Source organism: Rhinolophus hipposideros (assembly GCF_964194185.1).
Source record: "Rhinolophus hipposideros genome assembly, chromosome: 7".
Classification (NCBI taxonomy): Eukaryota; Metazoa; Chordata; class Mammalia; order Chiroptera; family Rhinolophidae; genus Rhinolophus; species Rhinolophus hipposideros.
This window is the reverse complement of record NC_138053.1, coordinates 23,576,506-23,599,997: the sequence shown is the minus strand read 5'-3', so window position 1 is coordinate 23,599,997 and position 23,492 is coordinate 23,576,506. Positions and strand designations below refer to the sequence as shown.

The 23,492-nt window shown below is 39.1% G+C and overlaps 1 protein-coding gene across 1 annotated transcript in view; it reads right to left on the bottom strand.

Annotated features, from left to right (window-relative positions):
- The window catches only part of MCC (MCC regulator of WNT signaling pathway), a 385,746-nt gene that overhangs the window by 283,730 nt on the left and 78,524 nt on the right, over positions 1-23,492 (bottom strand). Inside the window, exon 3 of the mRNA XM_081053748.1 lies at positions 8,999-9,213. Within this exon, the coding sequence (XP_080909874.1) occupies positions 8,999-9,213 (215 nt within the window). The remainder of the gene's footprint in view (positions 1-8,998; positions 9,214-23,492) is intronic.

Here is a 23,492-nt window from a genome sequence, read left to right as displayed (position 1 = left end):
CAGTCTTAGATATAAGCAGTGTCTCCCAGCCTTCTCCCACAGAGCAACAAATGGCACAAGTGATAGTTGGGGGAGGGGTAAGAGGGTCTGGCTTGAAAGAGGGGCTGGCCATCTACGGGTTAGAAGAGATGATACAGGCAAGGCCCTTCCATCAAAATCCAACATACAGTAAACACTTAACAAATGTGACCACTTATTATTAGGAGAAATAGAAACACATTAGTCCTTCTGTCTGCTTCTGTTTCGAGGGAAAGGTTTTTGCTCCCATCCATGGCACAAGGACATTTACCTCGAAGACCCAAGAGAGACAGGACTGGGGAAGAGATGACTCCTCTGCCCCTAAAGGATATGCTGACAAGTTAAGGTGGGGTCCACCTCTCTCACTACTAACTGTTTTCTCTGCACCTTGAAGTCCGGCTAAAGAAAGCCTGCATCGTTCCTAGCAATCAGATTGAGGTCTCTAGGTTCCAAATGCGTCTTTGGTAGATGCTTCTAACTGCATCAACGCGGCAGGTGCATTTCTCTCAGCATTTAAGGCTAATCTTCCCTGTCATCCAGGCATAAGCAACTACACAACCATGTCAGGAGGCCCCAACATAAATCCACCAGGGGTTGTAATTACTCTCCAGTGACAATGTCTTATACAAAATCAGAGAAATGAAAACCCAACCCATGAGTTTGTATGTTTGTAGATTGGGTGAGTGAGTGTGTGTGTGTGCGTGAGTGTGAGTGTGAGTGATGGCCCAGACTATCCCCAGACCAGTCAGGGCATCATTTCTGTACTAGGCAGGAATAAGATCAGGAACACACATCCAGCTCAGGGTGTGTGCGACGGCACTGCGCCCTGTGGGTTTCAGGAGAAAGGACGATTCTCCGTTGGCATTGCCTGGGTCATTGCTTCTTCCTCTGTGGGCATAAATAGTTGTCAAGCTGCAGAGTCAGACAAAGTTGGGTTCACATCTCAGCTGCATCCTCACTGTTTCATCCCATTCAACCTCTCTCATCCTCAAATTCCTCATCTGTCAACGGAGGTCATAACCATACATATGGCATAAGGTCGTTATGAGGATTAAGTATTAAGCACTTTATACTATGTGTTAAGTCCTTTCTCCCACCCAGGACTCTGGTTGGGTCAATCTGAAGAAGAGTGTCTTATCTCCCACCTATGCCTCAGAGTAAATGTAGAGAACATGAACACCCATGCACACACACACACACGCACGCACACACAAACAGAACTGCTATAGATCTCACAAATTCAAAAACGAACCCCTGCAAGTTCATTCTATATATTGTTTATAAGTCTAGGGACTCACATAATCCAGTCTCAGAGGGCTATCCCCTTAAAAAAAATAGTCCAGCAATAAAAGTAATTAAAAGTAAATCAAATCCTTTATCTAGGCTCCTCAGATTCCATCAAAGTTTGACTCAAATAACCCACTGACATACTTCTTAATGTCCCTTTGCTTCCCTCTTAAACTCCATTATACTCTTAAGCTGTACTGAAACTTGTCTCTTCAATGCCCCTGAACTCTGCAAACACACAAACAAATGGCTTCACTGTTTCTCACCCCACTCACCCCCCCAGATCACCTCGTTATTGTACAGATCAGCTGCACCTCTCTCCCAGCCAGCGGGTCGCTCTCCTGTTTAGGAGCTGGCAGGAGAGGCAAACTGAGTGAGCTGGAACGTGATTCTCTTTAGTGATCACGGGAATGGGACAGTTCTACAGACTCATGTAAATGGCTTTTGCCTCTGCACATGCAAACTACAGGAGCACCTCACTGTACCTTTCTTCTTCCTCAGTCTTAATTCATGACTTATTTGCAATTACAAAGATAGAAAACTTTACTATCCCAAAGTAGGAATGCACGTTTCCTATCTCTCCTTTGCCTTGCCTTTTAAAAAGAAAAAGGTCATTAAGGTGCTACCAATGACTAACTCTACTATGAAAGCCCCACTGAGATGAGTCATTGGAAGAAGGATGGAAAAGAAACTACAGCTAAAGATAGGGTGCTGCCAAGTACTTGATCTGTTTTCATAAAACACTTCAGACATAAAAGGCATTTGTATGAGGTAGAGGAGGCTCCTCTCCCCCTCCCATACAGAAAGGAGGGCAGACAAATGCAAAGAAAGTAGTAATTGTTTGGTGTCTAGATATGGGGCCACTGCCCTCTAGTGTGTACTTTAAAATTTTCAAAATTCCTTTATCCTGGTAAATCAGACATCCCACAGATAGTAGAAAACAGCATGAAACATGAACCCCTGTTAAACTATCCAACAGAACCATTTAAAAATAATTTAAATTATTAAGAGAGTGAGATCTGATGGCTTCCCACCTCCTCATTGTCTGTTGGAACCCACACTCTTATCACACCCTAAAAATGGATTTGTTGTTCTAGTCCAACAGATTGCCAAAAGGGCAGAAGAGATATTAAAAATATTTAACAACTGGTGTGGCACAGCTACCAGCATTCAGAACAGATGTCCACAAGATGCCAGCTGGCAGCAATGCTGGGGGCCCCTGCACTGAATCACGGGAGGCTGAGGCTTTCGGGGAGAGGAGATGAGGTAGCCAGGAGAACAGGAGGCCTGGTAGAAGTACGCCGATATTTTAACAAATGGTCATCGGTATTGGGGTGTTGCAGCTGAACATTCACTCCACAGAGGAGATTAGAGGACATAAGAACAGCAATCCAGTATACGCAGCAGAGCAGAAAAGTGACCCAGGGTCTAATAGCAAGGATGCTAAGGAGAGAACACAGGGGTCCATCATTTCCCACCAGCATCTGTTCCTTCTCTTTCCCACAATGAGGGACATCCCCCTAGTCTAGGGCAGGGGCATGGTGGGGTGTCAGGAAACCCAACTTCTACTTCTCCCTATGTGACATTAGGCAGATATTTTGATCTGGGCTTCCGTATCTCCATTTTTTAAACGAAGAGCTTAGACAGAGGATTTTTAAGGACCCTTTCATCTCTAGGTAGGAATTATTATCCTTTTTTTCATGATCTGGAATTTCCAAATGAATTCTACACACAAGATTATTCAGCATAATGTTTAATGATAATAATATCTTTGAGACAGCTCCTAGCTCATAAAAAAAGTGCTCAGTAAATGTCTCGAAAAGTGATTGAGAATTTATTTTTCATTTCTTCAGAATTTTTTTTAAGTTTCTGTTTCCAAATTCTACCCCAAACTTATCCACTTGGAAGTAACTCTGAAAACTTGTTTCTGATAATTAGATGAGGAAACCAGCACACCAATAGCCACTGCTTTTTACTGAGCAGTAACTTGCATGACGTATGGGATGAAGCACTTTCTATGCATTACCTTATTTAATTCCCATGAACTATATGAGGAATGTATTATTATTCCTACTTTATGAGAATGCTGAGGCTCAAAGAGCTTAAATGACTTACCCAAAGTCAGACATAAGAGCACAGTGTGTGTCGCTAACGTTACATCCTTAGTTACTGTGCTAGAGAGCCTCATGCATGCCAAGTTTCCCACTAGTTACTGGAGAAATGTGAAAAACAAAAACAGGTGTGAATTCTTCCGTTAAGTTGAATTTATTTTTTCATTTATTTACTAATTTAGAAATGCCCACCTACTTTTGGTGTCCAAAAGTCCTTTCTTTTATGAAACGATGGTGATACTAGATAGTAGGTGGATTGGCTTTTGATTTTTGGCAACATAAGAAATTGGCAAGTCTCAATATTTTGAAATGTTACTGATCCATGAAATTGCAATATCTGGGATCCATTGTCACGGTATGAACATTTGTTGTGCAGGTACTCTGCTCATTGCCAAGATTAAAAGCTTCTGAAGAATGGTATACCTGTCTTTTGCACATCTTATTGATGATGATGATTTGTTGATAAGGAGACTCATATTATCTCTTCACAATCTGAATAGACTATAGAGAAGAAAGGAGATTCCTCTGGCCACTATACAAGTTAGTCAGTCCTTCCATTTATGACAAAGAGATGGAGGAGACAGAAGCTAAGCTAAGAGCAGTAGGAAAAAAGTAATAGTAAGCTGATTTTCTCCTAAACAAAAGCAGAGAAACTCTCCAGAAAGAAAAGCAATAACTTAAACCACAGAGCCGGTATTTGCAGATTTTATACTAAGAATAGGAATAATAATAACAGCAACAATCCTTTCCACTGTGGCAAAAAAAGAAACACCACTGTCACATTTAAAGTTCTCCAGAAAAAGAGTTTTGTAATTTCAATAGGATGTTACAATTTAATCTCAAATTTATTTTGGAAATTGAAAAGTACTTGTGAAGACGTTTTAATAGCTCAGTCATATGCATTTGATCAAGTAGTTAAACCAAAAAGAAGGCTCTTATCTATCTTGCCACTATCACACAAATTCCTAATTTATTCACACACATTTTGAAGGCTTTTCTGTATTGGCTGAAATGTATACATTTGAAGTGTTCCCCAAAGTAATATAACTATGGACTCTGCATCAAATAAAGTTTAATTAATAACGAATTATATAATAATTATGATCATATAGATTTGTGTGACAATAGAAACCATTTTAATTCAACTTCCAACACCCAGATGTTATAACTAGACGAAAGACAAAAAAGGTGCTTGGACTACTAGATAAACAGAATTGCCAAACTTGCTATATCTGTTTTTAAATTCACTTACTTTTATTTATACAACTCATAACTGTCTTTTCCTCCTCCGTTAAAAACATAAATCACTTTTGCAAAAAAACCATAAGCACGAAATTAAATCATAAAGTGGGCAAAGTTGAAGCCAAATTGCCCAGAGAATTCAAAAGGAAGCTGGCCTTCAGCCAGGACACAGAAGGCAGACTCTACTGATTCTACCCGCATGGAAATGAGGCAACTGTGCTTACACTGTCATCGTTCGAAATGTTAGGGAAAACTCATGAAACAGTGCACTTGCCCAGCGATAGTTGGCATTTCAGATCATTAACAACGCAAAGCGAAATGCATTTGTCTCTCTGTCTAACCAAATGTATTTATTTATTGAAATTCAGCTTCAATCACTTAGGAAGTGACAATATGAGATTCAGAAAATTATTTATCAACTTCATGTTCTAGAGCCTTCCACAGCCCCTCTCAAAAATGCAATGTTTTATTTATATGGTCCCAATTTTATGAAAATCTGAAGGGTGACAGGCATGCCTTATACCTAAGAATTTCTTGTTCTTTGACTCTGAACAATGCCCAATAAATTGTAACATCCTATTGAAATTAGAACCATCAGTCTTGCTCTAATCATAAAGCCAGGACACATCCTCTCGACCAAAGATTTCAATATAGTAATCCCAAGTTTGGCAAATACTGTAATGATTATAGCATCTTTTTAATTTTTTTTTATTATAGCATCTTAAAATTGCAAAAGGAGAAATGGAAATTTCCTTAGAGTAAAAGCAATTCAGGGATACACACACACACAAATTAGTGAAGCCCTTTTAAATGAGGAAAGACAGGGAGACAAATGATTATTTTTTGTCCATCAGAGAATCTGTCAGAGAACAGGCAGTCATCTTTCCCATTGCACTTCTTCACTAACCTCCTAAAGTGTGTCAGTCACATTGCTCTGCTGATAGCTTTATGAGTAAGGCTGAGCTTGTCCTGGCAGTTTCGCTGGTGCTCTGTGGTGGTTTGGTACTGAGTCAACTTAGCCAAACTGGAAGTATGTTTCCCAGAGGTCTCTTTCCTGTACGGTTCTGCATGGCCACGAGAGACATTCTGTGTGCAATCCAGAAGGTAGAAGTGAAGAGGTCATGTTTTTTTATGCTCTGAAAGTTGTTGCTCACCTCGGTGGTGTACCAGGCTGCTTCCACTCTCACCTCGGGTCCTCCTCTAGTGTCTCTGAGTCCTGGGCCAGGTATGTGCGCAACTCCATAGGAATAGGTGCCAGCTTCTCCTGCAGGTCACCCCCAGCATCAAGGTGGGACGTGGTGGGTTCCAGTCTGTCGTCCTGGGTCTGACAGACTTCTAGTAGCTTCAGGCTCAACACCAGATGCAGAATCAACAGCCTGCATAAATTGCTCTAGCAGCGTCTCCATTCGTGTAAGGTCTACCCCTCATAATAAGATCCTTGACTCTATACGCTTATAGCCATTCTGCTTCTCAGGTAAAACTCTAACTGCCACAAGCTTCTACATACACCATCTTGTCGTCCTTCCATGTTGAACAGTATGTTAAGCTTCAAAGTCATAATATCCACTGTCTTTGGAAGAAGGAGAAGAAGACAGGTATTTGGTGGTAGAAGAAAAGGAAGCGATGCTTAGAAAGGTAAAAGCGAGTGTAGGAAGCACCCAGAAGCTCATCAGTGATAAAGATGCTTGTGTCAGTTATCAGTTTATTGCCTCTCATCTCCACGTCCCCCTTTCCATGCCCTGCATGGTGAAACTGAAGCTGAAAACCCTTTCACCATTTCTTCTTTGTCAATAGCGGGGGACACTAGAGGAAGAAGAGAATTCTCCTGGTTCTGCTGTGCTTGCCCCTGCGTGTTCTTGTGGTGGGTGGAAGCCGGCAGTGCTCACCACTTGTAAGTTTCAGTGGCACCATTGGGGGACTTCTCGGTGGGTTTTGCCACCACTGGAAGCAGCAGGCAGTGTCCCAGTGAATTCCTCTGGCACTCCGACCAGCACCTTCTTGGTGATGCTCAGTGAGTCTTGCTGACGTCCCAGTGGGTGGCATCCTGGGAAGTTGAGCTGACACTGCAGAGTGCTGGCTTCCTGCTCACAAGCACTGGCCTGCAGCATGTCAGGGAACTTCTCTGTCCCCCGTGGGCCCCAGCCACCCCCTTTCAATAGGGTCTGGTGAGGAGAGGGCCCTCTTCTAAATCTGTTTCTTCCTTCAGCACTCTGCCTCAGCTTTTGAGGGAGTGACTGCTTGTTACATGTGCTACTTCTGTATTCATTAGAGTTTTCTTTACTCCTTAGTAGATAATCCCCTGCTACCAGTTAATATTTTTTTATGTTAAACTTTCCCTGCGTGAATTATTGTGTGCTCTCTCTCTCTGAACTGGACACTGATAAAATGCCTTTTGCTCTTAGAAACTATTTAAAAACAAACCAGAAGTTAATTTTATTAGTTTAGGACTTGTTTTAGAAGGAACATAAATTATTGTTAATGTGAGTATATAAGTAAAGGCATTGCCCAAGTGTGCAGTTGAGAGCGGTTATTTGCTTTCTTTGGCCACCTATTATGGGTATTTATCAAACTGGACCCCTATGGACCCCTGTGAGCAGACCCTGCGTCAGTTATTGCTATGAAACAAACCACCCTAAGTACAATGGTTAAAACAACAGTCAGTTATTATTTCTCACATTTGACAGGAGGACTCCAAGGCTCATAACACCAGCCTGGGCCAGGGAGCTGTGTCCTACACAACTAGACTGAGAAACAACGGCTTGAACTGGAGTGAGGGGCACGCAGTAAAAGGGGGCAAAAAAAAAAAGAAAGAAAAAGGCTGTGCTGACATAGCACAGGGGAAAGTACAACTTGCTGCAAATTATTTGTAACAGCATAGCTTAAATCTGGGCCCAGGCTCAAGAAAGATGACATATTTTAATGCTTGCCTGAGCACGCAGGAAAGCAAGATTAGGACAGTTAATGGTTCTACTCAATGTCTTTGAAGGGTGACCAAGTGACAAACAGCGCAATAACTATGGGTGCTTTTACAGAGTGTATGAGACACAGTCCTACCCTAGTAGTGATTATGTGTGTATGTGTGTGTGTGTTTTAATACATTTCAAATTTTATAATAGTTTCAGATTTACAGAAAAGTAGCAAAGATAGGACCGAGAATTCTCCTGTACCGTACACCCAGTTTCCCCTGTTATTAATATCTTCGTTATTAGTTGTCACAATTAATGAATCACTATTGATACATTATTAACTAAAGTCCATTATTTAGTCATTAGTTTGCACCTAATGTCCCATTCAGTATACCACATTACATTTAGTTGTCATATTTTTGGAAGCTGTGACAGTTTCCCTTTCTCACACTTGCCTTGCTTTTGATGTCCTTGACAGTTTCAAGGAGTACTGGCTAGCTATTTTGTAGAATGTCCTTCAATTGGTACTTGTCTGATAATTATATTTTAGTTACTGCTGACATATATGTAGGACTGTTAGTTCCTTCAAACAAGTCACCAAAAAAGTCAGAATTAGACAATGTGCCTCAAACACAAAAAGTCTGGAAACCACTGGTCTACATCAGAATAGACCGTAAATATAGGTAAGTGGTAAGTGAAGTTGTCAGGATGCTCGTTCCACCAGTCCAACTGCTGTGTCAAGAAGCAAGGCAGATTTATTGACTTTTCCTACAGTGATTGGACAGCAATCCCAACATAAAGTGCCTGTATGTCATCCAAAGTGGCCCAGGCCATCAACCATCCAACCTTGTTCTTCAGAGCTCACATAAAAGGGAAGACAATCGCTTTCCACCCATAGGTCACCATGGTAATGATTCATCCCAAGGGAAAGGGAAGGCTCAGCTAAGCATAATGGGATTCTAAGCTGTGCCACAGTTTTCAACAGAAAATATTTTAGAAGTACCAACAGAAACAATAATTAATCTTTCAATGTACTGTTTTCCTCTTTGTTTTTCAAATGCATAAAGTCCAAATTAGAGAACAGAAAGGATTATATCCTATTAATTTGCAATGTCTGGTACACTAGAAGTATTCTAGTTGTAGAAAATCTGTTGTAGATATTATAGTAATTAAATCTGTACAAGTGATAGACCAAAAACACTTTTTAGGCATCTACTCTGCTCTTAATAATGAGTAAACTCACCAATCCTAAGTATTTGGAACACTTAACATTACTGGCAATGCTTAATAAAAAACAATGCAATGCTTAATTTAAAAAATGGTGCAATGCTTAATTAAAAAAAAGACAATATCTGATATATCCCCTGGAGCTCAAAATTAAAATATTTGCTTTGGGATATACAAGGTGTGTTCTGTGAACCAGAAAGTACTCACCGTGTTGGCCAGTTCGAGATAGCTTCCTCCTACGGCGTTGCCAAAATGCGGGGACTGTGTGAGCAGTTTGTGGAGAGCAGCAGCCTGCTGATGCAAAGAGCTCCCACCGTACTCAAGCAGCTTCTGTAGGGCCGGCTGATTCTGCAAGTCTGGGCTCTGGAGGTCCCTGGCACCCGAGTCGTATTCCCAGCTCTCCCTGGCCGCTGATAAGGCACCTAGGAGAGGCAGGGAAAATAAAAAGATGTTTCTTTCATTAGCCTGTGGGTGGCCAAGAGGCAATGATTTGGAACCTCCTAATGCTTCCATGTGCCAGCACGTCAGAATACATGTGGCGTCCAGGCTGCATGCTAAGCACTTTCCCTTTCAAATTGACACATGGGGAGCCTGGAGATAAAAGCAGTTTTAGGCAAAGCATTTAGAAATAACTATCCAATGAATATGTGCCCCCCTTCAAACAGAAATGTTTAGCGAATGAGCACTGGAGAGCCAAGAAAAGGGAATCCAGGTCAGAGCTGCATCTGTCTGTGATTTACAGAGGGTTGCTGTATGATTAGCCTTCTTACTGTGATCCTGTTTCCCAGCTGAGGAAGAAGGAAGCACGTGAAAAGATAGAAAGTGAAGATATGGCACTTTATCATAATTTTCTGGTGTCCGTGTACTCCTACCTGGAAGAAGCGGCAATAAGCTGGATTGTATCTGTCAGTTAGGTGTAGCCATGCTCTGAGTACGTAGCTCTGAGCGATTGAATGTGAACAGATGTGATAAGCATCACTTCAGGGCCTTGCTCATAACCCCTCCACTGTGTGACTCTCCATGCTCTTGGCCTTCAGGCCTCATTCAGATGGGCATGGCACCCTGGGAAGTCATGTGGTACAAATGTGAAGCCACAGAATGGAAGATACCAGGAACCCTGAATTACCTCCTGCAGCACGGCTGTCTGCTGATCCCAGGTACCCTGTTTTGACTTTATATGACTAAGAAAGGGAAACTTCTTTTGTGTTTGAGTAACTGGATATTCTTGGTTCATTTGTGGGAGTATTACCTAGTATTACCTTAAATATTATAGTGGATTGCTCTAAAAGACCCTAATAAAAGATCCTAATAATTATAACACAATGGGAAAATACAATGAAAAAATAGACCTACAGAAAGGGAGATGACCTAGCCCCCTGGAGAGGGTTGGGGAATGTTCAGAGAAAGATTACTGGAGGAGAAAGCCTGATACTCCAGTACTCGCCTCTGCTTAAAAATAAATTTAAAAAATGGGTTTTGGGTAAGGCCCACTTCCTTGTATTGCTCACTACTGTACAGAAGTCCCTTGTGGGTGCAGCTAGTTAATGGAGCCTGGGTCACATGCCTCTCGGCTGCAAGGGAGGCTGGGAAATTTGTTTTCTGGATGCTACTTTGGAGTAAGTAAGGGGAGACCTTTTCTAAACATAGGAAGGGGAGCTGAAAGACCTGGTCAGCCAGAAAACATGACAAAGATCTACCCACAGGCACCGTGCTAGGTACTGGAGGTATAGCAACAAGTAAACTGTAGACCCTGCCTGCGGGGTTTTCATTCTGGAGGTCTTTAACCCATGACTTTTAATGACAAAAAAAGGGACTCATTAAAATGATTCCATTTGTACTATGAAAAGAGAACATACACAGGTTACTTTACACTTTACCTGAATATAATTTCAGATAGCAAACTACAAATTAATAGGTTCTGATATGAATTTCCAATCTCACCTTATTGGGTATTGGTGAATTTAATCAATGTAATTAGGAAAACTGTCTTTGTGTAGGACCATTTCAGATGGTTTCCCTCTACACTTCTGCTGATCTTCAGTCAGTCTCACCCAACACTCTTTTTGTACAGTGCTGTATAGCTCGGGTGACGTGCCCTTGTATCAGAGCAGACAGTTCTGTCACTCTGTTTGCAATTACTCAAAGTTTATTTTAGTATTAAACTCTATCAACTGTACTATAAGGGCGCTTTTGCTTTCCCTCAACATAGACTGCCAAATGCCACTTCTCCCTCCCCCTGCTCCTCTGAATGACCTCTGTCATCTGCCTAGCTGCCTGAAGTTCTCTGTCCCGGCCCCAGCAATAATTGGAAAAAAGACTGATTGAGGTCAGAGTTGAAAAATGGGTTGAATCACAGATGGCCTTAATCTTATATACACAAGATAAATAAGCATAGGCCCTGGCCTTTTATGTTTCACCACAGCATCCCCAGTACCTTGCACGTGGCCTGCGACATATCAGGCATTAAATACACTTTTTTTTGTTTTTTAAAAGATTTTATTGGGGAAGGGGAACAGGACTTTGTTGGGGAACAGTGTGTACTTCCAGGACTTTTTTTTTTCCGAGACAAGTTGTTGTCCTTTCAATCTTAGTTGTGGAGGGTACCGTTCAGCTTCAAGTTGTTGTCCTTTTAGTCTTAGTTGTGGAGGGCGCAGCTCAGTTCCAGGTCCAGTTGCCATTGCTAGTTGCAGGGGGCGCAGCCCACCATCCTTGCGGGAGTCGAACCGGCAACCTTGTGGTTGAGAGGACACGCTCCAACCAACTGAACCATCCGGGAGGTCAGTGGCAGCTCAGCTCAAGGTGCCGTGTTCAATTTTAGTTGCAGGGGGCGCTGCCCACCATCCGTTGCGGGATTCGAGGAATTGAACTTGCAACCTTGTGGTTGAGAGCTCACTGGGCAATGTGGGAATCGAACCGGCAGCCTTCGGAGTTAGGAGCATGGAGCTCTAACCGCCTGAGCCACCAGGCCGGCCCTAAATATACTTTTACTGAAGGACTGCTGAATTACCCATGGTTGTAGTACATAGGATTTCACTGCTTAACTGGACAAAAGCAACATGGAAGTTAATTTTTAAGATCAAAATACGTTACACACTTAGACTTTTTCTTTATGCAAACAGGAGACTCGTTTTCAAATAATAAAATACAACAGTTCTTGGATAGATGGCCCAAGGAAGCTTCATTTGAATTTATTATGTTATATCAACAGACCCAAACCCAGTTTCTGGCAATCATGTAATCAGGTGAGCCAAGCTCCATGTTAATTAGCTAGATCAAAAGGCCCTCAAACTATTACCTAACAATTTTGACGGTAGTGGTGCTAGAAACTCAGATCTTCCACTAAGGAGCCAAATCAATCCTATTAGCATCTATATAAATGGACCCCAAAAAGGGAAATGCATTTTTTTTAATACAGCGGACTATTCCCATTACTCTCTTTTAATTTGTCTTCATATCAGATTTTTCTGGATAAAAACCAACAATCCTCAGGCAAAAATTAGTCATTTAATTGGGATGATCTCACTGAAAAAACATCAACAATGTAGGTGTGGTATCTTCCTTTTTCTCTTTGAAGCATGATGGTACCTGATGTTTCTAGGTTCACACTCAGCCCTTTGCCAGCCTCTCCATTGCCTTGCTAACCTCAAACAAACAAACAAACAAACAAAAAGTCTGTTGACCTCAGGGAGATGGCTGTGCTTTCTTTTGCATAACATGGACACTATTACAGTTCTATTGTCCCCCATGCTCACTGGCTCTTTGGTATTTCTTCTTATATGGAAACTAACCCCATCACGCTCGTCATGACTTCATCTAGCTCTAGTTACTTCCAAGCGCCCCTTCACCAAATACCATCACATTGGGGGTTAGCACTTCAACATGAGTTTAGAGGGGACACACACATTCCATCCATAACAACCATTGAGCAGTAGGGAAACTGTAAGGCATCATTTAAATACCAAAGACCAAAGCACTCCTTGGGGCTAGAGGTCTCCACACCCACAAAATCAAAAGAAGCCATCATCTTCGCTACTATAATCCTACAGGGTGCTCTGAAGTAAGGGGTGAGGTGGAGTCTTTTTTTTTTTTAAACTAGAATATTTAGTGTTTAAATGCGACAGAGCACAGATTCTAAATGTTTTGTGTATCAGAAAAGGACAGGAAACAAGTGGCATTTTGACATGTTCATAAAATGCATCACTGGGAAAACCCTGCTCTCAGAGAGAATGCTGGAACAGAAAATCTGCCAAAGACTGAGATCCTTGCTCTACTGGGTGCTTGGCAGCTACATGCTAGTGTGTTAATCCCATCTTCAAAGTACCACCCAGGTTTAGCTCCGAGGCTTGCAATTACTGTGCTTATTCACCAAAGGCACTATGCCACCTTCCCAGGGGGCCGAGCTCCCTGTGAGAATAAGCAAATCAAAGCATTTAGGACATCGAAACTTCACTAAAAGATAAGAACAACAATCATGATACCTAATATCTACCCAAAGCCACTAGGGAGCTGGCACTCTTCTAAGCATCTTATTTAATCCTACACACAGACTATGAATGACTAAATCTTTTTTTTTTTTTTTCAGTTTTAGAAGAGGAGAGTTTCTCTTTTTCAGCTTAATTTTATAGACATTGCTCATTTGCACAGAATAGTGGTAAAGAGCTGGGGTTTTATTGTCAGATGCCTTGGGGTCAAATCAAGAGTCATCATGACCAGCTATGTGACCTCAAGCAATCTAAGCTTTAGTTTTCTCATCTTTAAAATGGGGACAGTAGTATGTACTTCCTAGAGGCACATATTAGAATTAAATAAGATTAAATAAGATTAAAATGTCTAGAGGTGTTATGAGAATTAAATAAGATTAATATGGTCTAACATGTAGACCATATTAGACAATGGCTGGCTTATGATAAACTGATCACCAAATGCTAGCAGTTATCTGGTCACACCTCACAGTTTTAGTTATTTGGAGTCCACTTTGGACAACTTAATAGGGAACAAATATATGGGGGAAATGTATACTCTCTCCCAGCTTCTGAAAGTTACCTGCTAAAATGACTAATTCTTAAAAAAACAAATCTATTTTACCTAACCAGCAGCTAAAATTTCATGAATAGTTTATACTTAATATTCGCCTTATTGTAAAGACAATGAAAATAGCCAATTAGGTCAGGGCCAAAGTTATGTTTCTCTGAGTATGACGATTCCATTAATAAGTCAAAGTTTTTGGTCATGGGGTTTGATAGCCTTTGTTCCCTATTCTGCTCGGCCAACTCGTATCTTCAGAGGACAACGGGCCTTCCCCAAACTTGGAGCCAGCACCGTGAGGACCTGGCACAGCCCAGCAGCAGCAGCAGCTGCTCCAAAGCAGAGCAGGTATGACTCATGTATCACATCTGGCCACCCTACGCACCACTCTGTGTTCTCCCTCCATTCCTTCTCTTCCATCCTTCATTTGAAGACTAGGGCGTTTCATCATATCACAAGCGGATGATAATGTAGAGAGAGCGCTTAGGGGGTCCTGAGACTTGTGTTACTAGTATCGTATGATATTGTCTCTATTGAGTTGTCCTTCTTCTTTCATTTGTGTGAATTATTAAGATAACATTGCCTAATTTATTACCCTCGGTGGCAAGAGAGAAAATACTCCTTTCAAAACACCAGAGGTAGCTACCTTTCTGAATTTAGAACGATCACACCAATAAAAAGAAGCATGGGAAAATTGAACAAATTGGCTGTCAGGTGTCAGCCTTCCCTGTCACAACACATTTACTATTTCTAGATCATACTGACATCAACAGAAGCAGCAGTAAATCGTTTAGTCCAAAACAGAATCACCATATGAGTCGTTAGCCATTTATTAATGTCAAAGCTTGGTGCAAAATTCAGGAGCCTAACTCCCATGAGGACCTCTAGCTTCCTCCAGCACAAATTACATTGCAAACATAGGCCAACTGTTTTAAAGTCTGGGTCCGTGGTCACAAGGAGAGTTGGGTAGGGAAGGAGAGATAAATAGAGCCTACCTATACCTTCTCCTGGGGAAAAACAAAAAACAAAACCAATTCAAAGGACTAGTAAGGGAGGTAAATAATATTACCTCCCAAGTGAAAAAAGTCATTTCTTTGGCCTTTGGCTATTTTTCAGGAAATGAGCCTAATAGTGTACTATTTTGAAAGTGAGCCTATTAGTGTCCTATTTTGAATATATATCACATGTGTCCTCCCTAGGTACAATGTACTGAATGTAATGAAACATTGGGAGTACAGTGGAAGATTTTTTGAAATGTAACTCCCCCCTATCCCCCAAAAACTGTTGATAGGTAACAAGAAAGAAATGAAGAAACACATTTTTCTTACTGGTGTGCTTATCAACATGATCATCATTAGTGGCCATTCATTAATATCCCATTCTGTACAAGTTCAACAATCCTTGATATATTTAAGCACAGGCTTGAGAACACTTAATGGAAGACAGTTTAGAGACAACCAAAGGGACAGCCAGAATAAATAGCCTTCAAAATTCTTCTCCAGCTTGAGATTCTATTGTTCTATTCACCAAATTTAATATAAAAAGCAAAGTGTCTGCCCTTCGGCCGTTAATAATACAGTTATAAAGCACAGCTGAGGCAAGCAACTTTAACTTAAAAAATAATTGAAAATACTATCTGGCAGCTTATTCTCCTGGCTTGTCTAAACTAGATAATGAAGGAGATAAACAAGAGGGTTGACTCAGGGCTGAATTATTTGAAGGACAGGTTAGGAAAAGTGTTAAAATGGAGAGGCATTAGCGCAAAGATGGGTTGAGTTTACCTTGAACCTGAGGCTGGCTTGGGGTTAGGGGGCTAACCTCTATGTTCTACAAGAGTTTAAGATTAAAAAAAAAAAAATGTCTCTCTTGGTTAAAAAGGCAGAGACTATATTTTGGATCAATTTATCATTCTCTTACAAGGCATATTAATGGGCCATGTATTCAGTAAGCCCTTGGTAGTCACTGAATTTTAAGTATTATCGTAAATGGCAGACTGAATGGGGATACGGCTAACCTGGGCCTGTGCTCTGTGATGAAAAGCATCACACATCCTTTAATTGGCATGCCCATAGGGATTGTCACATTGCTTGGCTGAAAATTAGCCTAATCAAAAATTGAAAATGCCAGGTGGAAAAATACACAAATAAGAATACAAAATATGGTTCGGATTCCAGCTTTTTAGCAAAAACCAGAATTATGTTATCCTTCATTCCTGAAAAGTTTGTATTTTTCATTAAAATTTTTTAATGTGGTGAATTATATTAATTTTTAAATGTTAAATCAAGCTTACATTAAAGAGAAAAACCGAACATAGTTGAAATATGTGATCATATTTATAATTATATTATTGATTTGGGTTTGCTGGTACTTTGTTTAGGATTTTTGTATCTCTGTTCAAAAGTAAAACTGACCTACAATTTTTCTTTCTTACACTATTCTTTTCATGTTTTGGTATTAAGGTTATGAGTGACTCTATATAAGACTGGAATTATTTGCTCTTTGAATATTAGGTAGAAGTGAAGCTGTCTGGGAAACTTGGAGTGTTCTTTGTTGAAAGATTTTTTAAATTACTCTTTTAATTCCATTCTTAGTAATAGGACTACTCAGACTTCATATTCCTTAATGAATCAGATTTAGTTAGTTATATTTTTCTGGAAATTTCCCTTTTTTCTTCTAAATTTTTAAATAGATTGACAGGAAGTTCTTCATAATATTTTCTTTCTTTCTTTTTCATGTCTGCAGGACCTGTAAGGATGTCTCCTTTCCAGTCCTGATATTGGTTATAACAAACACTGATTTGGCCACCTAGCCAAACAACAGTGTAGACGTGGCTGGATAACACAATCTTGACTCAGTTGCTACATGTGCAAATCAGAGGCCCCTGGATGCCCTATTCCCGCTACACACGTGCCACACCTACATAGCATCTAATCTTCAGCCAGGCCAGTGTGTACCCAACCAACATATTCAGATACTGCTAACCACCAGCTCCCAGGTGTTTTGCTTTGCCAATACAGGACGGAGACAGTTTGTGGTCTTCTTTTCACCCAAACCTAAACATGGAAAAGACTTCCTGAACTCCAGGCTTGATGGGGTTGCCTGCATGGCAGTAAAACTTTCCCACTCAGCAATCAATCTTTGCTGTCTAATAATCTTCACTTGTTTTTCTTTAACAATTATTTGTACCTTCTCTTTTTTCACTTCAGCATTCTTGCTAGGAAGTTATCAATTTCATAAATCTTTTTTAAAAAACCGTCTTTAGTATTTATTGTGCCTCTATATTGTGTGCTTGTCTTCTATTTCATTAATTTTTGCTTTCATCTCTATTATACTTTCTTCTACTTTGTGTTTATTTTGCTCTTCTCTTTCTAAATTCTTGGAATGGATACTCAACTCAGCTTTTTTTTCTCGTATTTTCTAATATATGCATAGAAAGCTATCAAATTTCCTCTAAGTACTACATTTCAATTGACATTTTCATAATCTTTTAATTCAAATTATTTTTGAATGTTTATAAATTCATCTTAGATCCATAGGCTTTTTTCTAAATTAAAGTTTATTGGGGTGACAATTGTTAGTAAATTTACGTAGATTTCAGGTGTACAATTCTGTAATACATTATCTATGTCTCACATTGTGTGTTCACCACCTAGAGTCAGTTCTCTTTCCATCACCATATATTAGACCCCATTTACCCTCTTCTAGGGCCCCATTTTCCCCTCCCCCTTACCCTTTGGTAACCCCTAAACTATTGTCTATGTCTATGAGTTTTTGTTCTTTCAGTTGTTTGTCTTGTTCTTTTGTTGTTTTCGGTTTATATCCCACATAACAGTTAAATCATATGGTTCTCTATTTTTTCTGTCTGACTTATTCTGCTTAGCATGATAGTCTCAAGATGATCCGTAGGCTTTTTTAAAGTATGTTTCTTAATTTCCTACCATATAGGGTTTGGCAGTGTTATTGATTTATAGGTTCATTGTATTGTATTCAGAATACATGGTCTGTGGTATTTCAATCCTTTTAAATTTGTTGAGACATGTTGTACAGCCTGCACATGATCAACTTTCACAAATGTTCCATGTACACCTGAAAATAAAGTATATCTTGCATTTGTTGGGTGGAGTGGGCTTCATATGTCCATTACGTCACACTTACTCAGTTGTTCAAATCTGATTTTTTATTTATTCATTTACTTTATCTGCTTGTTCTAGTAATTAATGAGAAATATGCTAATGTCTGTCATAATGATTGTGGATTGATATGTTTCTCTTGTAAGTGTCAATTTTTACTTTAGGTATTTTAAGGCTTTTTTCACTGGGTACATACAAATGTAAAATTGTTATATCTTTCTGGTGAATTGAATCCTTCACCATTTAAAAATAAGCCTATTTCTAAAAGTGCTTTTGCAGTATAATAAAAAACATATATTGGTTTTTGCTCCCTGCTCCTGGCACAGAGCTCCTAAAATCCTTGGAATTTCCGGAATGATAAGAGTATCTTTTGTGTACTAATGAGATGACTCTAGAGGAGGGTGGTGGTGGAGAATGGGGGGCTGGGGGCTGGAGAGTGAGTTCAGTCATCAATGGCCATTGATTTAGTCAACCATGCCTACATAATGAAACCTTGATAAAATCCTCTTAACAATGGGGTTTAGGAGTTTCCAAGTGGGTGAACTTGGTTTCCATGTGCTGGGAAGGTGCTGCACCCCAACTCCATAGGGTCAGAGGCTCCTGTGCTTGGGGTCATTTTGGAGCTTGCTCACTTGTGGCGCGTGTCCAAAGTGGGGGTAATCTTGTGGGATTGACCCCTTAACTTGTGGGTTCTGTGCTAATTCCAAGTAGTTAGTGTTAGAATTAAACTGAATTGTAGGACACATGGTTGGTGTCAGAGAATCGGAGAATTGGTATTGGAATGATGCATTTGGTGTCAGGAAAAAAACACACGTAGCTTTTGAGCAGTTTGTTTTCTATTATTATAGTTACTCCAGATTTCTTTTGGTGAGGAAGGCTGAACATACATTTTTCCGTTATTTTACTTTCAATCTTTTCTTTGGTTTTGATTTATTCCTAATAAATAGCCTATAAGCAAATTTTTACGATTCATTTTTACCATCTGCCATTTAACTGTAGAATCTAATCTATTAATATTTACATCCTGTTGAATTACTAATGCAAAGAATAATCTCTTTCATCTCATTTTGTTCTTCCTATATGTCTATTTGTTCTATATTTTTCTATTTTCTTGCCTTTTTGAAAATTTTTCTCATTTCATTTTTTAAATCTATAGGTTTGAGCATTAAATGCTCTCTTTCTATTTTAGTGATTATTCTCCAAATTACTTGCATCCTTAATTTATCTAAATCTAATGTTTATCAATATTTTTACCTATGTCTGGAAAAAACAAGGACCTTAGAAAACTTCAAATCTATTCATTTCACTCCTGACTTATATGTTACTAGTGTTTTATATTTATTTTCCCTTAAAACTCCAAGACAAAATATTATTGGTTTAATACAGTTTATTTAACTTAACTTTACCCATTTATTTCCCACTTTCTTTATTCTTCTTTCTCTTGCAACTCAGAACTTCTATCTGAAACCACTCCATTTTGCCTGAAATATGTACTTCAGAATTGCTCTTAATGAAAGTCTCCTCTAGGTTTGAGTCTGTCTTTAAAAATGTCTTTATTTCACCCTGGTTCTTGAAAGATACTTTTGCTGGTTATGGTGTGAGAGGCCGTCAGTTATTTTTTCTCAGTACACAGAGGACAGAAGAGGTCCACTGCCTTCCATTGTTCTTGACAGTCTGCTCTCAGCCTAAATGTTGCTCCTTTGAAAGTAATCTGCCTCTTATACAAATACTTTCTATATTTTCTCTTTGTCTTTGGTGTTGCACTGGCTCACTATAATATGCCTAATTATCTAATTATGTCACTTAATATGTGTCTTTCTTTTCATTTTTCCTGCTTATGACTCAGTGAACCAGAATCTACTGGTTTGTGTCTTTTATTAGTTTTCAAAAAATTTTAACCATTATTTCAAATGCTGCTTTTGCTTCATTCTTTCTTTCTTCTCCTTCTGAGAATCCAAATTTTATGTTATATTAAAGTCTCTCTTAGTCTTTCTTTCATATTTTACATTTTACATCTCTTTCTGTGCTTTCTAAATAATCTCCTTTAACCTTTCTTCTGTTTCAATAATTATCTCTTCATCTCTAAGTCATTTGTTCTTATTAGCTTGGTGCAAAAGTAATTGCGGTTTTTGCAATTATTTTTAACCTTTGAGACCACAATTACGTTTGCACCGTTTCCTACTCTGCTGACTTATGTTCTTTCTTCTGTCAGAAGCTGCAAACTAGTGGGCTATGGTCCACAGATATATTTTGTTAGTTCTGCTCTAGTTAAAGATGATTTTAAAAAAATTTAGTCATCAGCATTGAAAATTTGAAGACATCATATTTAATAAAAGATAAAACACTTTTTGGCATTGAACACACACACACACACGATCTGCAAACATGTGGCCCCTATTCCCATATGGTAACATCTGGCTGTAGTAGAGCATTGGCGGACCCTTTGCAAATGAACATGCACCTTCCAGTTTTCTAGAGCCTCCCTCTGGTCAACTTCACTTACTTGTGTTGCCTACCTGCCCTCAGTAAGCATCTGCAAACATCCTAAGCTACAGTTCTGTGTCTGAGGAGATTGTCTTCCCCAGGTGATGGACTAGGAGGAATCATTAGCAATCACTTTTCCCTTCATACGGGGACAGCTCCACTCATCATAGGGCTGTGGCCTTGTTGACCTAAGTATATATCGTACAATTGTCCCAATAGTTACATAAGAGGTATACACTTACTATCATGGGGTGCTTTTGTTATACGGAGGGCTTTTGTCCAAGAACCACTACCATCCTGTGACAAGTTTGAAGATGGGTAACATCTAACTCAGTACCATATTGGTATACATAGCAAGGTGAAAATGTTACTGTTATCCAAATGAGATACATTATGCAAAAAATCCTTTGAAGGATGATATAATCTAAGTAAAAAGAAAAGGGCAAAGTATAAAGTGCTAGAAAAATATAAGCCTTTTGAGTGCCTTGGTTTGGCGTTAAAGCAACTGAAATAGGTGATATTGGAAACAAATTTACTCGTTAGGAGTCCAGGTGACATTTTTACACCTAAATCTCTGCATAGAAATTCCTAACAAGAAAAACAAACCATCTTAGAAATTGGAATTCTAAGTTTTTGTTAATATAGAAAGAGGAAAAGAGGAAAAAACATAGCAGTGTGAATTAGTAAAAAAACAATGAAACCAGGAACCAGGAAAGTTCCAGTCTAGTCTTAGCCATGCCACCAACTAATTCTGTGACCTGAGAATTATTACTTAGCCCTCCAGGTCTCCATTCCTCATTAATACTATACAGAGAGTGACACTTAACAGACCTTCTGGACTGTAATCTTATAATTCAAGGGCAAACTTTTATCAGAGAACTCTAAATCTTAAGTCAGACAAATCAATGAAAGCACTATAAATACCAAGAGAGAAATCTAACATGGCAATTTTTTAAAAAATCGTCTAGAACAAATATGCATCCATAAAATGAGAGCTAAAAAGAATACACAAGTTTACGTGTTAAATTCTGCTTCAACTAGAAACAAAACTGTTTTTCTTGTAGATAGCAAACTTAAGTGAATCAACTGGAAACCATACAAAATCCTTCCAAAACAACCATAAAAATTTAACTGACTTAAACAGTTATTTACTAACGCTCTTTCATTTATGTTCTCCAATGAACTTGCAGTAGTCTTAGAAGAGATAACAAGGAAGCAAACTAAGTCTTCCTGAGCCTTCTGTGATTATAATTTTGAGTGACAGAGTCTCTAGAATGAACAATGGACAATGAAATAGTCTGGCCAACGTAAACACTTTCTGTGAGCAGACTGAACCTTTATCTCAGCCAAGTAATCATTTTTATTCCATGAAAAATACCTAAAATCATGCCAAGTTGTATCACTGCCACTGAAATTGGAATGGTTTCAATATCACATAAAAACAGTAACACTTAATGAATTGCTTCAGTTAAATCATGCAGGAGAGAAAACAGATGAACAGTTTTATTGTGTTATATGTGGTTCAAAAGATATGATCAACACAGGTAATCGCTGGCACCCTTCATGCCAGGGTTACCACCTGAAATAAGCACACCTGGATTCCCATGAACTTTTTGTTTTATACTGACAAATATACAGTGATTAATGCCACAGGAAAGTGGGCTAAAGTAATATATTCAAAAAGAGCAGTGCCAAATAGCTTGAAACACCAAAGAAAGACAAAATCAGGAAGACGGAACCAGTTTGCACTAGTTGTGACATCATTTTGTAAGAATTTAGACCACCACAGAACAGCATATTGACTTACGTGAGGTTCTAATCTACATAAGAAACCTAAAATATTTAATATCTCAAGAAATACCTGAGAATCCAGTGATCTCATACATGCTTGCTTAGAAGTTTAAAAAAGAAATACAACCTGTTATTTTCTTCTTAGTTTTTCCTTCTGTCTGCAGTGACTGCAGAATGCAGACATGATAGCCAATGTATCACAAATAGAATCTGACATCTGAAATGCAGAATTTAAAGTTCAGACTAAGAAAAGCCACATGAAGACAAAGAACTTCAGCTCAAACATATCCAATACAGAAGCGTTTTCATTCTGACTCATAAATAACATACATCTGACTCTTGATTATTCTCACTGTGAGATGATGTCAAAGTCATTTTTTATCTTTGGTTTTGTTAGCTGTTTGTGCTTACATTTTAATATGTGGGTTCAGTGATTTGAGAACACCTCAAATGACCAATGAGTACATAACTTAGTGGGGCTAGGGATTGAGGGGGGGTGACTTACAATATCCTATCTCATTCCTTTGTTCAGAAGATCCTTTGGCCTCTTCAAGGCAAATGACACAACGTCTCAGGCTAAACCTAAATAGAGATTTTTTTCTCTATTTTAGAGTTTCATATTTTCTCTCAGTTAGGAAAAAAGGAAAATGTTTTGTTTTAAAAGATGCTGCTGCTCTGTAGGTTAAAAACCTGTGAGATGTATAAGGACATTATTATGTTATATCCTTTATGCTCATAATTTGAAAGCAAGATTTACCACATATAAACTGCCACTAAATAATCAACATTTTTCTGTATCAGTACATTTTCACTGCAGGATTACTTCCCTGTACATGCTAAGATGGGACTTTATTTATTTTTTTTCTTAAATATCAAAGCCATTGTAATAGCCACCCTAGAAAATGCCTTGGCTGGTGATCTGAGCAGTGTTTGGGCAGCCTTAGATCCTTTTTCCTCCTTGAACCTGATGGGCTCTGTAAATTACTATCTGGTAACAGAGCGATCCTCAGTTCCAATGTCAAGAGCTCTAAACAGCCCAAGAAGATAAAGTAGAAGAGAAAGAATCTCTGATGTTTACACTTGTAAAGGGATCTGATAACACAGTGCTTCTTAGTGTTTTGCACCAAACTACCCCAAAGGCAGAGGCGATTCAAAGAGGTCTCGGTGATAGGCTGAATTACTTCCAAGCCAAAGATTTCTTCGAAGTCTCATGTTTTATCTTGCAAGTTCATTTGAATTTTGAATCATACTCCATATATCAGCATTTGCTT